The 15104-nt window shown below is 40.1% G+C and overlaps 1 protein-coding gene across 14 annotated transcripts in view; it reads right to left on the bottom strand.

The window, feature by feature from the left end:
- Nucleotides 1-15104, bottom strand: part of Ptprt (protein tyrosine phosphatase receptor type T) — a 1077234-nt gene that overhangs the window by 124409 nt on the left and 937721 nt on the right. For 8 of the 14 annotated variants that reach the window (XM_057780248.1, XM_057780255.1, XM_057780252.1 and 5 more), the window contains one exon: nt 10634-10782. In XM_057780248.1, the coding sequence (XP_057636231.1) occupies nt 10634-10782 (149 nt within the window). Of the gene's footprint in view, nt 1-10633; nt 10793-15104 lie in introns of all 14 variants that reach the window. The other 6 variants (XM_057780246.1, XM_057780251.1, XM_057780250.1 and 3 more) reach the window with 1 other exon arrangement.

The following is a 15104-nucleotide window of genomic DNA, read 5'->3' as shown; positions in this document are numbered from 1 at the left end:
CCTGATACCTCTGCAGTGACTCATCAGTACCTCAAACCTAATGGCTCAGATGCAAGCACCACCCACTCCAACTGGAATCTGTTTCCAGTCTGGCCTGTTCCTTGGTTTATTGTTTCAGCAGCAACAGCGGCCACCTGGAGTGGGAACAGCACTTCAGGATTAAGAAAGACCCAGGGACCTCAGTGGTGAGAGGCTGTACAAAATAAAACAGCAGCCACTAGGAAAAAGAGACTGCATGGCTGCAGAGGAGGAGTGAGACACAGGAGAGCAGGAGCGTCAAGTAAAGGAACTGTTATCAGGAGGGGCTGCAGACAGAGCAATCCCATAAAGCCTTTGCTTCAACCCCAGGCTTGCTTTCTTTGGGACCCACATGGCTTTGCTCAAGTAAGTGACTTCAGCTCTCTGAGCCTCAGTTTCTTTAACTTGCACTACACAACTACTTCCAATATTATACAAAATGAGGCCTTCAGAGGACCGTGTCCAGTAATCACTCACAAAACAGCTAGTAGAATTATTTGAGTTTATCACTTATCCAGGCTGTAGCTTTGAGCTGAGGAGATTTTTTTTTTTTTTAAAAAATGATCTCCGAGACTTGGTTTATTCTGCTACCTAGCAACTACATATTTACATTTCTAGCATCTTTTCTTTATCCCTGATGACTCTGAGAAGCACATTCTAAGTGGCCTGCTATAATTCAGGACCACCTGTGAAGTGGAGAGCACCATTCTATTTTCTTCTGGAGATGCAGCGGCCTAGCATCAATCTTCAGCAGCGCCTTCAGCTTTGTTGCTTCACTGATGTCCTTTTGAAAAGCTATTACGAAGGAATGGCTGCGCCAGCTCACAGTGACAGTGAAGGGCTGTCGACGGCAAAATGTTGTCCCTACTCCTGGAAGGCAAAGGTGAAGCTGCAGGACTCAAGGAGCCTGTGAGGCCAGGATTCAGCACTAGGGTCATTCAGTTTTCAGGCAGGTTAGCCTTCCTGGAATGTGAACTTAACATGGTTACAGATGGGAGGCCCTTTGCTTAGTGAGTGCTAACCTCCGGTCCAGTCTCATCTCAGACCATAGGCTTTCATCAGAGTGCACCGGACTCTGTGTCTGTCTGTGATGCTCTGGACACATCCAAGCTGTTGTACCTTTCACCTGAGACAAGTCTTCTCTTTCATGGCCTTTAAATGAGCAGCTGCTAACTCAGTTAGACAGAGTTAATTACCTGCTGAGCCTCTGATTGGTGTTCCTGCGACACCATACATGCCTTTCCTCTATCGCTTACCATATTTATTGAAACAGATTCACTTACAAGTCTCCTCGTGGAGGAGAGTAATATCCTTGAAGGCAGAGACCGTGTCTTATTTATCTTTGCAATCCCTATAATATTTCCCCTATAGTCGACATTCAATGAATATTTAAAGGAACACCTCAGCTACTCCCATAACGAGGAGATGAAAAGGATAATTCAATTTGAGGAGGTTCTATTTGTGAAGAAATCAGATTGGGGACACAGGAGTATGTATGCAGAAACTACGAGAAGACAAACCACTAATGACTATACAGTATACATAGCATTTTAAGCCTATCAAGGAAACTGTAGAAAAAGAGCTAAAATGGTCACATCCCCCAAACCACTCCTAATTCCATCAGTGACTTAATAAATGATCTTTAGAAACCACCCCCAGGACCAAATTCTCCATCTCTAATAAGAGAAGGCTGGATCAGACAGTATCTTAGACACTTCTTAATTTTTACTGTTTATTGTGCTATATCCATTTTTGTTCAAAATTCTTCCGAGCAATTTGCCACAAACTAACTCCTTAGTGTTTGTGACGGACAATTTGTCCACTTTCTTAAGGGCCACTTACATTCCTATTTCTCTCTTCCAAAGAGCAAACAATTCCACACAACTCTGCATTTCCAGGAGTTTAATAAGCGTGTCCTTTATCTGTCAGTCAAGTGGATGATTGCAAAAATATTCAATAATCCCTGTAAAATATTCAATAAAACTGGAGGTGGCAAGCTTGTAACATTCAATTCTTCTCCCAGATTCAATTTAATCCTGGAGCAACCAGAAAAGATAATTGTTCCTGCAAACAGAATTTTTGCACTTCTTTTTTGCATTCCTCTTCGCGAGGCTCAGTTGAGCTCTTGCCTTTTGCGGTGTGACTCATGATTGCTTCACCTTGGAAATTTCCGTTCCTTCTATCCTGACTCTTAGGTTGTTCACTTTTCAGGCAAAAGGAGAAGAAATTCCCATATGGTTGAGAGATAACCCCTGACAGATGGATCCTCACTTGTATTGACACGTGCTAGCAGCCTTCAGGTCAAATACTTCTGACAGCAATGTCCTCTTGAAACAGTCACTCCAGGGAGAAGAGCAGTCGGAGCCTTCCACCTAGTGAGCCTGTAACTCTGTTAATATCAGAAACAACTTAGCAAATGAGGAACGCGAGCTCCCGAGTCTTACAGACCTTAGCTTTACCTTGAGCTAGTGACTTTTAGACTTGAACTTCATTGGAATTACCTGAAAGACAATTGAGCGTGTTTATCCCTAAGCACTAACCCTGCTGATTGTGCTCATCTGGAGACAGGGCTTTGGGACACTCTGCTTTAAATGGAAGACTCAGATTTCCTTTTCTTTACAAACTTGCCAATAAATAAAAGCAAATATCGCATGCCAACATTAACCAGACCCAAACTCTATACAGCACAGTGGACTTCTATTCAGTTAGAATAAGCTTAGGTTTCTTTGTCTATAAATGGCAATAATAATGCCAATCCTCCATAAGGCTGTATAAGAGTGGTTTTCGCTATGGGGATAAAGGTATCCGACAAATCCAGGTTTTAGGTTTTACATTTAAAGCTATGAAGCTTTAGGACCTCTGCTTATTTCTTTTTTTTAAGTCTCTGTTTCCTCATCTTTAAATCATCAGTTTACAATATTTATTTAATCCTCTCAATATGATAATGATGCTAATAAATATGATATTAAGTATTCTGCATTGAAATAGGGATATCATTAACTATTTTTTAAAGACTGATGTAGTCTTATTTTATGTGTATGAATCTTTTACCTACATGTAATTTTTATGCAGTGTAGGTGTGTCTGGTGCCCCCAGAGGCCAAAAGAAGACATTGGATCCCGTGAAACTGGAGTCAGTGATGATTGTGAGACACCATGTGGGTATTTGGAATTGAACCCAGGTCCTCTGCAAGAACAGTAAATGTTTAGAAGCCCTAAGTAATTTCTCCAGCCACAATATCATTAATTCTTGAACAGGGATAACTATTACCATAAATAGGAACACATTTTTCCCTTTTGAGACTAGAGACCTGGAAGAGTAAATGATGTCAGTGGTGACACAGTTGGAAGTTAACACATAACTTGGTGGACTTGGCATAAATAAGACATATCAAATCCTTTCTCCTTTGGGGTGCCAGTTCTGACTGAAACAATAGTATCTGCAATAGGCAGGCTTGTGATAGGTACTTGGACATTAATTCAAAATGTCAGTTTGGAATCCAGAGCAAGGATGAGGACAGCTCTCTGAAGTCCTAGCCTGGACTAGAGTGTCATGTTTCTCTTGGGAACTCTACTCCATGAGCATGGGTCAAATAGATAGAAGGGCCACCTGAGGTTCTGAGCGGATGGAAAATGGGGATGTGTACTCTACTGAAGCCTGATAACTGAAGTGGGGCTATTAAGTGTGTGAGAAGCACCTGGCTGCGTGAGAAACTTCAGTCTAAGAGTTAAACAGATGGGGTGGAGGTGGGTGCCACAGAAACAGAAAGATTGATTCCATTACCCTATCCAACACCAGAGGGCAGACAAAGCCAGTGCTGGGCTACTGATTGGTACGCAGGTGAAAAAATAAATAAATAAATGAGTTGAAATTATAGTGACAGATTTTAGACTCACAGAAGATGAAATTTACTCTGAGAAAAGTGTGAGGGTCTGGAATTAGAGAAATCTTAGTATGAATCATAATTCCATCATTTACCCTTTGATTCATTCATATAAATAAATTGTCAATAAGTATCTGATGGGCAGAGATTTGGGCAATGGCCAGAGTGTGTTCTTATAAAGGACCCAGGAATCATGCTTAGGATTTTATGCTATAGTGATGTTATTTATAATACTGGCATAAAAATTCTACCAAAGCTCTTCTTCTTGGGACTAGATACACAATAATACACAAAAGTATTCAGCAGAAACAAAACAGACCCAGATAAGGTCCTCAATGGAGGAAGCAGTCATCAACATTACATACCAAGTCCACAATTTAGTTGGTTCACCTTCCCAAGGAGTTCACCACAGTCCTCTCCAACCCCTGGTATATTTTAAAGTCCTCATCTATCTTCTCAATGCCCTATTTCTAAACTAAATTGGGCTGCATTTGCCTAGTGCTTCCTTCTGCCAGCCCCATCTCTGTTCAACCATTCTGTGAGAGAATCAAACTTCAGCATTCACTGGCTTGAGCCCAAAGGAACCCTTTTATGAGTTCTGTCTGTCGAGTGACAAGGACATGCCTCAGGCTTTAGGGGCTGCTCTCATCATCAGAAGAAAACAGCCCCTGAAGCATTTCTGCTTGGACTGAAATGAACCAGGAGAAGATGACACATGAATACTTAAGATGAAGAAGACATAAGCACAATATACAAGGACAGCACCCGAAAAAACATCCAGAAAAGGAACAAACAATCACAAGGAAAGAATTATCAATATGCAAGCCAGTGAGATCAAAATCAGATTACTGAAGAAAGGGCAGTGTTTCTTTAGCTGGAAAACAATGCACATTTTTTGTTCTTGAAATGTACTTGTAAGTGTATTTTGGTCACAAAGATGTGGGAAGAGTCCTGGAGTTCTTTGTGCAGGTTGCTTTAGCACAAAGCCACACAACAAAGGTGCACATTATCTGGACCTCTGTTTTCTTGCCCTGTGGTGAGTCAGGGGCTAGAAGCCACTGCTGTTCATTATTTCTCTGTCTTCTTGCAGATTGCACCAGCTCGGCAATAATGAGGATGAGACCACTGATCTAAAGTCTTGGCTTTCCTCGGAATCTCCTAGAGGGAGAATTCATACAGAACCTGTTTGTGCGAGTATCTACTGGGCAGGTGCATCTGCAGCAGGAGTTTGGACGAATAGAGGAGATGGGAGGAGGCACTGTCCTCCTGCTCTGCAGGGTTATTTTGCTTTGTATCTTTTCTTTTCTACCCAGCTTCACAGTAGAGGGATTGATAAAGATTAGAGACAAAAATGTCCAGCTTGTAAAGGGGAATGTGTGCTTTTGGATGTCGATTTCTTTAACGATTCTTCAAAGAATTTTAGGAAGATGTTTTTAATATATAAATGTATCGGTTTACTGTCAAGTGGGTTCAGTTATATACATATGGTCGGGACAGGGTTCCTACAAGGCTGGCCAGCACCTCGTGACAACCTGGTTCCATTGCAGTACCCAGACATAGTCTCCTGTGTTCTACAGAGAGGTGGTGGCAGCTTTTGTTCATGTGGTCGAAAATTTACCCACCCTGTCACTGGGAAATAGCACTGTCTGTCTCTGCCAGTACCAAAAAGCTCACTCAGTGGAGCTGGCAGTTGCTAAGCTACAATGAATGACTCTGGTTTGAGGGTGGGTAACCCTATTTGGCTCCTAATCTTAAGTCTACTATTTCTGTGCTCTGTGACTTTGGGCTTGTTTACTTTAGCTGCCTCAAACCTGGTGTCCTCATTTTCAAAATGAAGGTAATATAGAAATCACATACTTCTGAGGAGGTTTGATAATAATTTACAAAAAACAAAAGATCCAGTGCATAGTAGGTTCTCCTCCAAGTTACCTTCTTCGAGTGTTTGCTACCAGGAAGTCAAGAGACAGATCGCTATTTAAACGCTAGTAACTGCTGCAGGCACCTGCATACACATACACATCTACATCCACAAATAAAAAATACTGCGATAAGTACATTTTGAAAAATATTTATTCGTGAGGTGCGTTCCTAATTTATAACTGCTTTTCTCAGCTTTTTCCTGACTTAGCCGCACACTTAATGGTCTAATGTCTGGTGATTTTAATATGATCTAGCCTGCATATTTAGATTCAATCATGATATAATTATATGATAATGTTTCATTGACTTTACTTTATTCTTTTTATTTATATTTTTTTAATCTTATTTTTTTACTATTGTTTTTATCAAGGGTGTTCTTATTGGGTATTTCCCTAAATTCTTGGTAGAACTAGGTGGATAGGCTATAATCGATACAAGAAAAATGTGTCCTGATTATCACCTGTCAAAGAACATGTACTCCATACCTCAGTTTCCCCATAAGAAGAGATGACATAGAAAACCTATATTACCTATGACACGGAAATAAGGGTGTACTGTTGAAATGTGTAGCACCAATAGAAATAATTCTCTGGAATCTGAAGAGATGGCTCAGTAGTTAAAAGCTCTTGCTTGCTCCTCTTCCAAAGGACCTGGGTTTGATTCTCAGTGCCCACATCAGGTGGTTTACAATTTCCTGTAACTCTAGCTCCATGAGAGTGCAGTCAGTGGTGGCTAGTGAACAAGGATGCCCAAATGCACTATGAGAAAGGTGAACGGCTAAGCTCCCGCATTAGAGGGATACAACTGTGATTTGTTTTGAAGCTTTTTATTTAGTCTGAAAATGAGCCAGCAGAAGGCATGCAAATACACAAGATGAAGCAGATGTAAGCATGATATATAAGGCAGGTACTTGAAGAAAGCCCCAGAAAACAATCCCAGGGAGCTAAAGATCACAGGAAAAAAATTACAAGTACTCAAGGCAGCCAAGATCACAATCAGATTACCTAATAAAAGCCAGATTTTCTTTAAATGGAAAACAATGTGCATTGTTTGTCCTTGAAATGTTCCATGCACTGCTTTTAAAAGAATGCCTAAGCACTCAAAACAGCAGCCCCTATCTGGCAAAGCCCTGTCACCCTGCTGTCCCAGAGGTCATTGTTCCTATACAATATTGAGAGGCTTGACTGAATAGATGTTGCCAAATGTAGCAGTCACTGGTAATAGATAAGGCCAGAAAACAGACCTAAGCAGAATGACACAGAATTTGAATAAAGCTAGGGCCCACCTGCTCAATAATGAAATAATTGCCCAAAGCATGTCTTTCTACAATCTTACCCAATATAACAACCGTTCTGTGCCCTCCCTCTCTCAATGCTGTCTCAAAATTTGCACATAATCTCAGTCGCTCTTAAAGACGCCGATTCAGAAGCCAGACAGCCACTTCTCTAATGTCACAAAAATAGATTCAATTTTACATACATCAGGGTGATTTTAGAAGCAATTTCTACATCTCCAGTATAAGCATTACTTACATTTTCCCCTTCAAATCTCATCCAAGTGGTTCCATTGGGCATTTCAAAAGTTACCTGATGCACTTTAGGGCATTCAGAAAAATAAAAAAATCTCCAGAGTGTGTTTACAGCTGCAGCCCTAGATGCTAGATGTCTAGAAAGAATCTAAAATATTCAGTGATTATAACAAATGCAAGATTTCATAATAATTGAATATAACCAGTCAGTTTAAAGTTGTTTTTTTTCTGTTTTTTAAAAAGGAATACCATTAGAATAAATATGTATACACAGGTACATAGGAGCACATATGGCTTTATATATGCATGTGTATTCAAACATAAAATATGGATACCATACACACTAAATTGTTTGGGAAGACTATCCTTGATCTTTAAAATGCCTCATCAGATTTCAGCTGAATGTTCTTCCCCTTTCTCTTTAGTGAAGAATCCACCCAGTCTTTAGTATTTTTATCTCAACGACCTAACTTTTCGTCCACAGTGCAAACAGCGGTGCTATATCTCTTTGAAATCCAAGAAATCAGTGTAGCCTATGTTGTTTTCCCATGTGACTAGCAAGCTTGAGATTAAATGCCTGAAATCTCAGGGTCACAGTGATTGTCAAGCTTCTTGGACCATAAGCTTTCGGCATCTGATGCCTTTCCGGATGCTTTTTTAACAAGAAAATAAGTGTGCACATGAGGCTGGGCTATACAGGAGAGCTTTGGTCTGGGTAAGTACCACTAGGGCCAATTTCAAGAAAAATTTGCAATGCTCAAAGTAGAAGGGTCAGAGACAACTCAGGATCAACCTTTCTTCAAGGATGTGCTATGTCTACTTCCTAGGCAGCTCCTCTGTGCCTTTCTAGCTCTCTGTCTGCTCACTCTTTCTTAATCTCCAGGAAATACACGATCTAGGCAATTCACCCAGATTAAGGGAGGAAAGGACTGTGTGCAGGATGAAGCAGATCACAGATTGCCTCTTAGCACTAAGAAGAAGCAAAAATTAAATATCTGTTGGTAAGATCATCAGTATATTTTTAGATTTTTATTGTAAAAGCCATTATCCAACTTTAAGAGGTATTCAAACTTGGCATTGTCAATGGGGCAGAGTGATAGCATGTGGCTATTGATAAAGTCTAGAGCAGTAAACAATACCACCATCTTTTCCCAATAGGATTAGTCTAAATGAAATCTGATGGTAAATCAGAGAGCTCCGGCATGTAGACCATTTTATGGAACTACCACATGAGACTTTGGAAAATGTCAGATTCCCAAGAAAATAAAGTCATGGGAAGTCTCTCTGTCATAGGAAGGCTGACAGAGAGAACAAACCAAATGGAATATGAGCTCCTTGTCTGGATTCTGAACTACAGTGAAGGAAGCAGAATATTCTGGGGATGCGATGCAAGAGATCTTTAAACTGTAGATGAACATCTTTGATATTATTGGATCAAGTCACACTTCTTAATGAAGATTAATTTTATTGAGGTGTGTTGAAGAGCTGTTTTACATCCTAGGAATCCACATACCCAAATCTCTACAGGTAGAATGTTTCAAAAACTTCAACTTTGTTTCTAAATAGCTCAGAAGATTGGGTTTAGTGAGAGAAAGTGCAACCAGATGCCAATATTGAAAAATGTGACCAGTTGGTGAATGCGGGTAAAGAATTTGAGTATCCCTTTTCCCTCAGCCTTTTTGGGGGGAGGGTAGGTTTCAACTAACCTTTTCCCCCAAAGACAGCACATCTATATTTGAAAATCATAATTGCCTTCCTTGAGGCTCTGTTCCTAAAGGATGTCTCTAAGAACTACCTGGATGATGGTATAAAATCCACAGCCTTGAGTCTCTGCCTTGTGTCTCATCCACAAGGAGATTTTGTTTGGAAAACCTTCCAAGTTTTTTTGCTTCATACCAGCTTAGGGGTCTTAAATCCATGAGAAATGATCTGTGTAGCACTGGGAAGCTGAGATAAACATATCTTACCAATGAAATAGGATCTGCAACACTAAGTATCTTGTAGGATTATGGAGGAAATGAAACGAGAGTGTCTGCATCAAAGATGGTGTGATATATATATATATATATATATATATATATATATATATATGTTTCCTTTATTCTTTCATGTTCTCATCACTCCACATCCTCCAGACAGACCATATCTAAAGTGATCATTACAAAATACGGTTCCTTTTGTCTATAATGTATAAGATATATAGTGAAAATTATTATCACATTATTAAATCCAGGAAAGAACTAGCTTATAGCATGGTTGAAAGATCAGAACAAAAGGCAGCTCTTTTAAACCTGACTACCAAACTCAGCTCATAACTACCCAGTCTCGGAGTCCTCCTTTGGATGAGTCAACAGTGGAACCTAAGCTATTTATATTAGCCAAGGATGCCTTAATAATTCTGCATGAAGATGAAGATAGTCTTGACCTAATAGAACCACCTAGGACTCAGGAAGCACAGCTTCCAGTAGGTACATGGAACTCAACAGCCTTGGGAGTTTAGAGATTGTTTCTTAAATATTAGGGACACAGAGAGAAACATTCCATGACTCATCTATCTTACAAAGTAAATGTAAAATAGTTTTAAAAATTGTCAGCTACTAAATTCAGTATAGTATGCTTTTTGCCTTAAGGTCACAATCCTCCTTCTTTGTCACTATTATTATTTTTAACTACCTGTCTCTATTTAAGAAAACTTGTTCCCATTCCATCTGCTTAGGCATAGATTCTGTCTTTTCCTCTTTTTTTGGATATGTGGTTTAAGAGTATGTGTACGCTCATATGTATTTGCATGTGTGTGCTTGTGTATTTAGCTTGTATATACATATATACATATGGACATCAGCAGTTGGTATCTCGTAACTACTCCAATCATTCCCTACCTTCTTTCTCGAGGCAGGGTTTCTCATTGAACTTGGAACTCACTGATTTGGCTAGACTGGCTATCCAGCAAGCCCAAGAGAGTTCTTCTGTTTCCATCTCCCCAGAGTTGAGCTTATTGGCACATGCCATCCAGAACATTTTCTTTGGGTACTGGGGATCCAAACTTCATGCTCATGTGGCATGTTGGCTGAACCCCTTCCCTGGTCCCATATTCTTTTTCTATTACATCAGGTCAGGCTACTCCAAAGCTTTGTCAGGGAGAAGACCCTTCCTCTCTGATATCCCAGGAAAGCATTCTGATCCCACAGTTTACTGGACTTAGTCATTGTGAGTGGTACACAGGAGAGGCACCAGGACCAAAAGTGACCACTGATACTCCATTCACCTTAGTTGACTCGACTTACTGAATCCATTAACATCCTGAGAACTGGAGGAGAAGCCTTCATCATTGCGGTTGGTGCTGAGCTTGGTGGTGGGCTTGTCAGCTGAGGCCACGGGGCCCATCTCCCTCTGGGCTCCGCTCTGTGTCTCCTTCTGCTTCTTAGCCAGCTTCCTTTGGGACATGTGCAAGGGAAAAATCACAGTCAGATGATTCTAGTTGCATTAGAGGACTGGGAAGGTAGGCTGCTCTCTTTCCCCATCCCCCACTCTCAACACCATATTTAGTTCATTCAACATAAGCAGAGGCAAGGCAGGCTCTCCAATGTCAGGGTCAAGTAAACACAAGCCTTCCTGAAACTAGAAATAATTTTCATTTAGTAGTTGTTTTATCCGTAACAATGAGCATGTTATATATTTGAGTTCATACTGAGAAATCAATGAGGTTTTATGATGATGCTTCCCCCACTTTCTTTTTGGAGGGAAGAAAGTTCAGACTGTCCCCTCTGTTTTCATTCCTATAAACACCCTCCCCCTCCAAAAGTCCCACTGTGGAATTCTATCTCTCTTTGAATTATACCAAGCAACCGAGATTTTTATTCCTCCCTAGGGAACTAAAAGGTCAAAGGCTTCTTTTATGGACTTAAAGATGTAGTTGACTTGAATTTCAACTGATAGGGCTTAGCTAGTTCATAAGAGACACAGTATGGCCTTCCTTAGTGATTGACTAATGAATGAATTCACTACACAGCCACAGACTGAAGTGGGGTTGGTGGTTGGTGAGGGTGAAGGTTAGTTTTTAGCTCAAAGAAAGAAAAGCCAAAGTTGGGCTTGATCCATAAACATTCTTATAGAAGCAGCAGTCCCAGAGAACCAGAGAGACATTTCTAATAACAATACTGTAGAGAAACATTTCTTAAAGTTTGGTGTGAATCTGAATCACCTGAAGATGGAAGACAGGACCCAGAAGTCGAGATGCAGGACCGGTAGATAGCCACCAAGGTCTCCTAGTTGTCCTAACACCAACCACTGAGGCTATACCTCCTTTGACTCTAAGCAGACATATGTATGTGTGTATAGCCTACCTCTGCTGCCTGGGGCAGGTTTATTCATCTCTGTCTATGCTGAACTTGTCTATGCATTGCAACAAATAGCGGGATGAAACCCATATAGTCATACAGATTCTATGAGGTAGCACATACAATACACAGAGAAGAGTGCCTGGCACTTAGGAGACAGTGAGCACATGGGGGTTGCTTTTAAATCTTTGCTGACTCAGCCAACCATATTCTAATGTCTCAGCACCCTTCTCAGCAGTTCCACAGTGGGATTCTGTCTTTGAATTATATCAAGTGACAGCAACTTTGATTCCTCACTAGGGAATGAAAAGGTCAAAAGCTTCTTCCCTTATGGATTAAAAAATCTATTTCACTTAAATTTCCAACTTAGGTATTTCATAAGTGATAAAAATATGATGACCCTTCTTGCATGTGGTCCTCCAGGTTTACACATACATCTAAATACAGTTGTCATGTTCCTATGAGATGCAAATCTATGGGCTAAATATGTATTTTAAGGATAAATTTTTTTCTGAGTCTATTGCTCCATTCTTCACATAACTTGGCTTGAACCCTAGTCTTTATTATTCTTGTTTCAGTGAAGAAAGAACAGACATCCTAAAGAAGTTAATTTTTAAATGTAACATAGGAACAATGTTCCTAATAATGGATAGGTCATGTCATGAGTTAATGATTTCCTTGCCACAAGAAGCACTAAAGAAAAGGATAAATCTGGATAGAAAAGTATGTTAGAAAAGTTTATCTGTGTCCAACTTCCAACTGACAGCTTCCTCTTAAGAACACGGATCTAATGTGTACGTGCAGACTACATAAAATGACAGATGGTACCTTTAAGTGAATATAATTTCAGAAGTCTTTATTTGATGTGGGAGTCCCCTCTGTATGCTGTGAGTATGTTTTATTGCCATTGGTTAATAAAGAAGCTGCTTTGGTCTATGGCAAGTCAGGATATAGCCATGCTGGAAAATATATATAAAGAGAGTAGGTGGAGTCAAAGAGATGCCTTGTAGTTGCTGAAGGAGGTAGATGGCATATAGCTGCTGAAGGAGGACACACTGGAACCTTAACGGTAGGTCACAGCCTTGTGATGATACACAGATTGATAGAGAAGGGTTAATTTAAAATGTAAGAGTTAGTTAATAAGAATCTTGAGCTAATAGACCAAATAGTATTGCAATTAATATAGTTTCTGTGTCATTATTGAGGTCTGCGTGGCTGGGAACGATAAAGCAGTCTCCACTTACATTTATTTATGAAAGGACTATTAAAAAGGTCTTGGGGCAGCAAGATGATACAGCATTGAGACAAGACACCTTGTTTCCCACCTAGGAGCCCAGAGGGATAATCAGAGGAAGCCATAATCAGAACCCCTAAGGAGAGAGTTGAAAAAAGAAAGCTGGCTGGGTAGAACTTTTCTCTTGTAGGATCTGGTCAGTCCTAGATTGGCGCACAGAGAGGATCTGGTCAGATCTAGATGAGCACACAGAGAGGAACTGATCAGTCCTAGATTGGCACACAGAGAGGAACTGATCAGTCCTAGATTGGCACTGGTCAGTCTTAGACGAGCACACAGAGAAGACCTGGTCAGATCTAGATGGGCACACAGAGGAAATCATTGGCCACTGTAGCAGAAGTAATAAAACCCCAGAGACAGAAATTGGGGTTCAACCCAAAAGTCAGATAAGCAAAACAGCCAAGTCACTAGAGAAGTCTTACCTCCACCAAGGCTAGGTGACTACAAAACTAAGCAGACCAAGCCTCTCTCTTTTCTTATTTATATTCCCTCTAGTGCTGACATTAAAGGCATGTGACTCCCTAGGTTTAAAGGTGTGAGCAACCACTACCTGGATTTATTTCTGCATTGATATTGTGTACCCTAGTGTGGCCTTGAACTCAGAGAGATCCATCTGCCTCTGTCTCCCAAATCCTGGGATTAAAGGTATGTGTCACCATTGCCTGACCTCTATTGGCTTTAGCTTTACTACTGGTTTGCAGGCAAGATTTATTTATCAAAAAAAAATATATTATTACAGGCCAAAATACTCCAATTCTCCTTTCCCCATCCTCTGACTTCCTATAGCAGTTCTCATTAACTGAACCTAATTAAAAGCTACAAGTGTCACAGGACCCCTCCGATGGAGTCCCTGCAGAGCACAGTCCAGCAGTAGAAAGTGTGGCAGAGAAAAAGACATGGGGAATCTGAACAGAGAAGAGAATAGCTTTTAGAGTCCTCATTTGGCCATAATTTGAAGATCAATGTAGCCTAAAGTGGAATTTTTCATTTATTTGTTCTTAAAAACTGGCCTGGGGAAGGAATTGCACTCAAGGAAAGAAACACATTTTGTTTTGGGTCGTTAATGGTTTGGTCACAGGCAGAGATGGTGCACCACTGAAACTACTCCAGGTGGTCAGAAGAAAGACAGGAAATACAGCTTGGCTCAGCCTGGCCTTCTCTCGTCATCAGCAGACAATCAACTGGCAAAGAGAACACCAGTGAAAAGAAAAACGAATAATTTTGTGGCTGATGACATTTCAAAATTTTATTCTTCATTCATTATCAAAAAGGAGTCTGTTTAAAAATGTATATGTGACCTTCTTAATCGTAAATTTGAAAGGATATACAGCAGATATTTTGCCTCCATCCAATCTCGCTCACATTGCCCCAGCAGGAAATAAAAGGAAATCTGATAAGAGAATTAACTTGGAAACTACAAATGAGTATGAATCAGAGCTTTGCTATTTCCTTGGAGGCAGAACTTCCAGTCAATCTCATTCCATTCAGGGTAAATAATATAGACAGAGCTGCCTTTGACACAAATCATTGGCTTCCAAAGGAGTAATAATATCCAAAAAAGATATTGCTGCTTCTTAGAAAAATGACATTTTATAGAAACATTCGGTAGAACCAAATACATACATACATACATACATACATACATACATACACACTCACACATATGCGCATGCACGTGTGTGCATGCACACACACACACACGAAAAGAAAAACTGAGCCTCTCCAAAACATGGAGGTTTTTAAAAATTTTTAAAGTAAGCTATAAGTATCAGCTATATGATATCTATGTTAGCTAGGTTTACACAAAAAATACCAGAGACAATGAGCTTCTTTTCTTTTTCTAAAGTCTTTCAAACATGTTCATAAATGTATATACACTCATCTTACAGCTAAAACAGTATTGGGGATTACTTAATAGATTTTCCATAGATGACAATAGGCTTAATTCTCACTTTATCTTTTTCTAAAGAGGCAAGGTTGCTTAGGAGTCATTGACTTGCTGGCCCCTCTTGCTTTTTTTTTTTCCCTCTAGTGAGTGAACATTTTATATGTACATGGCAGAGTAAGTTGCTCAAGATAGGAGCCAGGAAACAAAATGATTTAGATAGGCTGAGGTCAGAAAAG

Source organism: Chionomys nivalis, chromosome 9, assembly GCF_950005125.1.
Source record: "Chionomys nivalis chromosome 9, mChiNiv1.1, whole genome shotgun sequence".
Lineage (NCBI taxonomy): Eukaryota > Metazoa > Chordata > Mammalia > Rodentia > Cricetidae > Chionomys > Chionomys nivalis.
The sequence above is the reverse complement of the archived record's forward strand: the minus strand, read 5'-3'. Positions and strand labels throughout refer to the sequence as shown.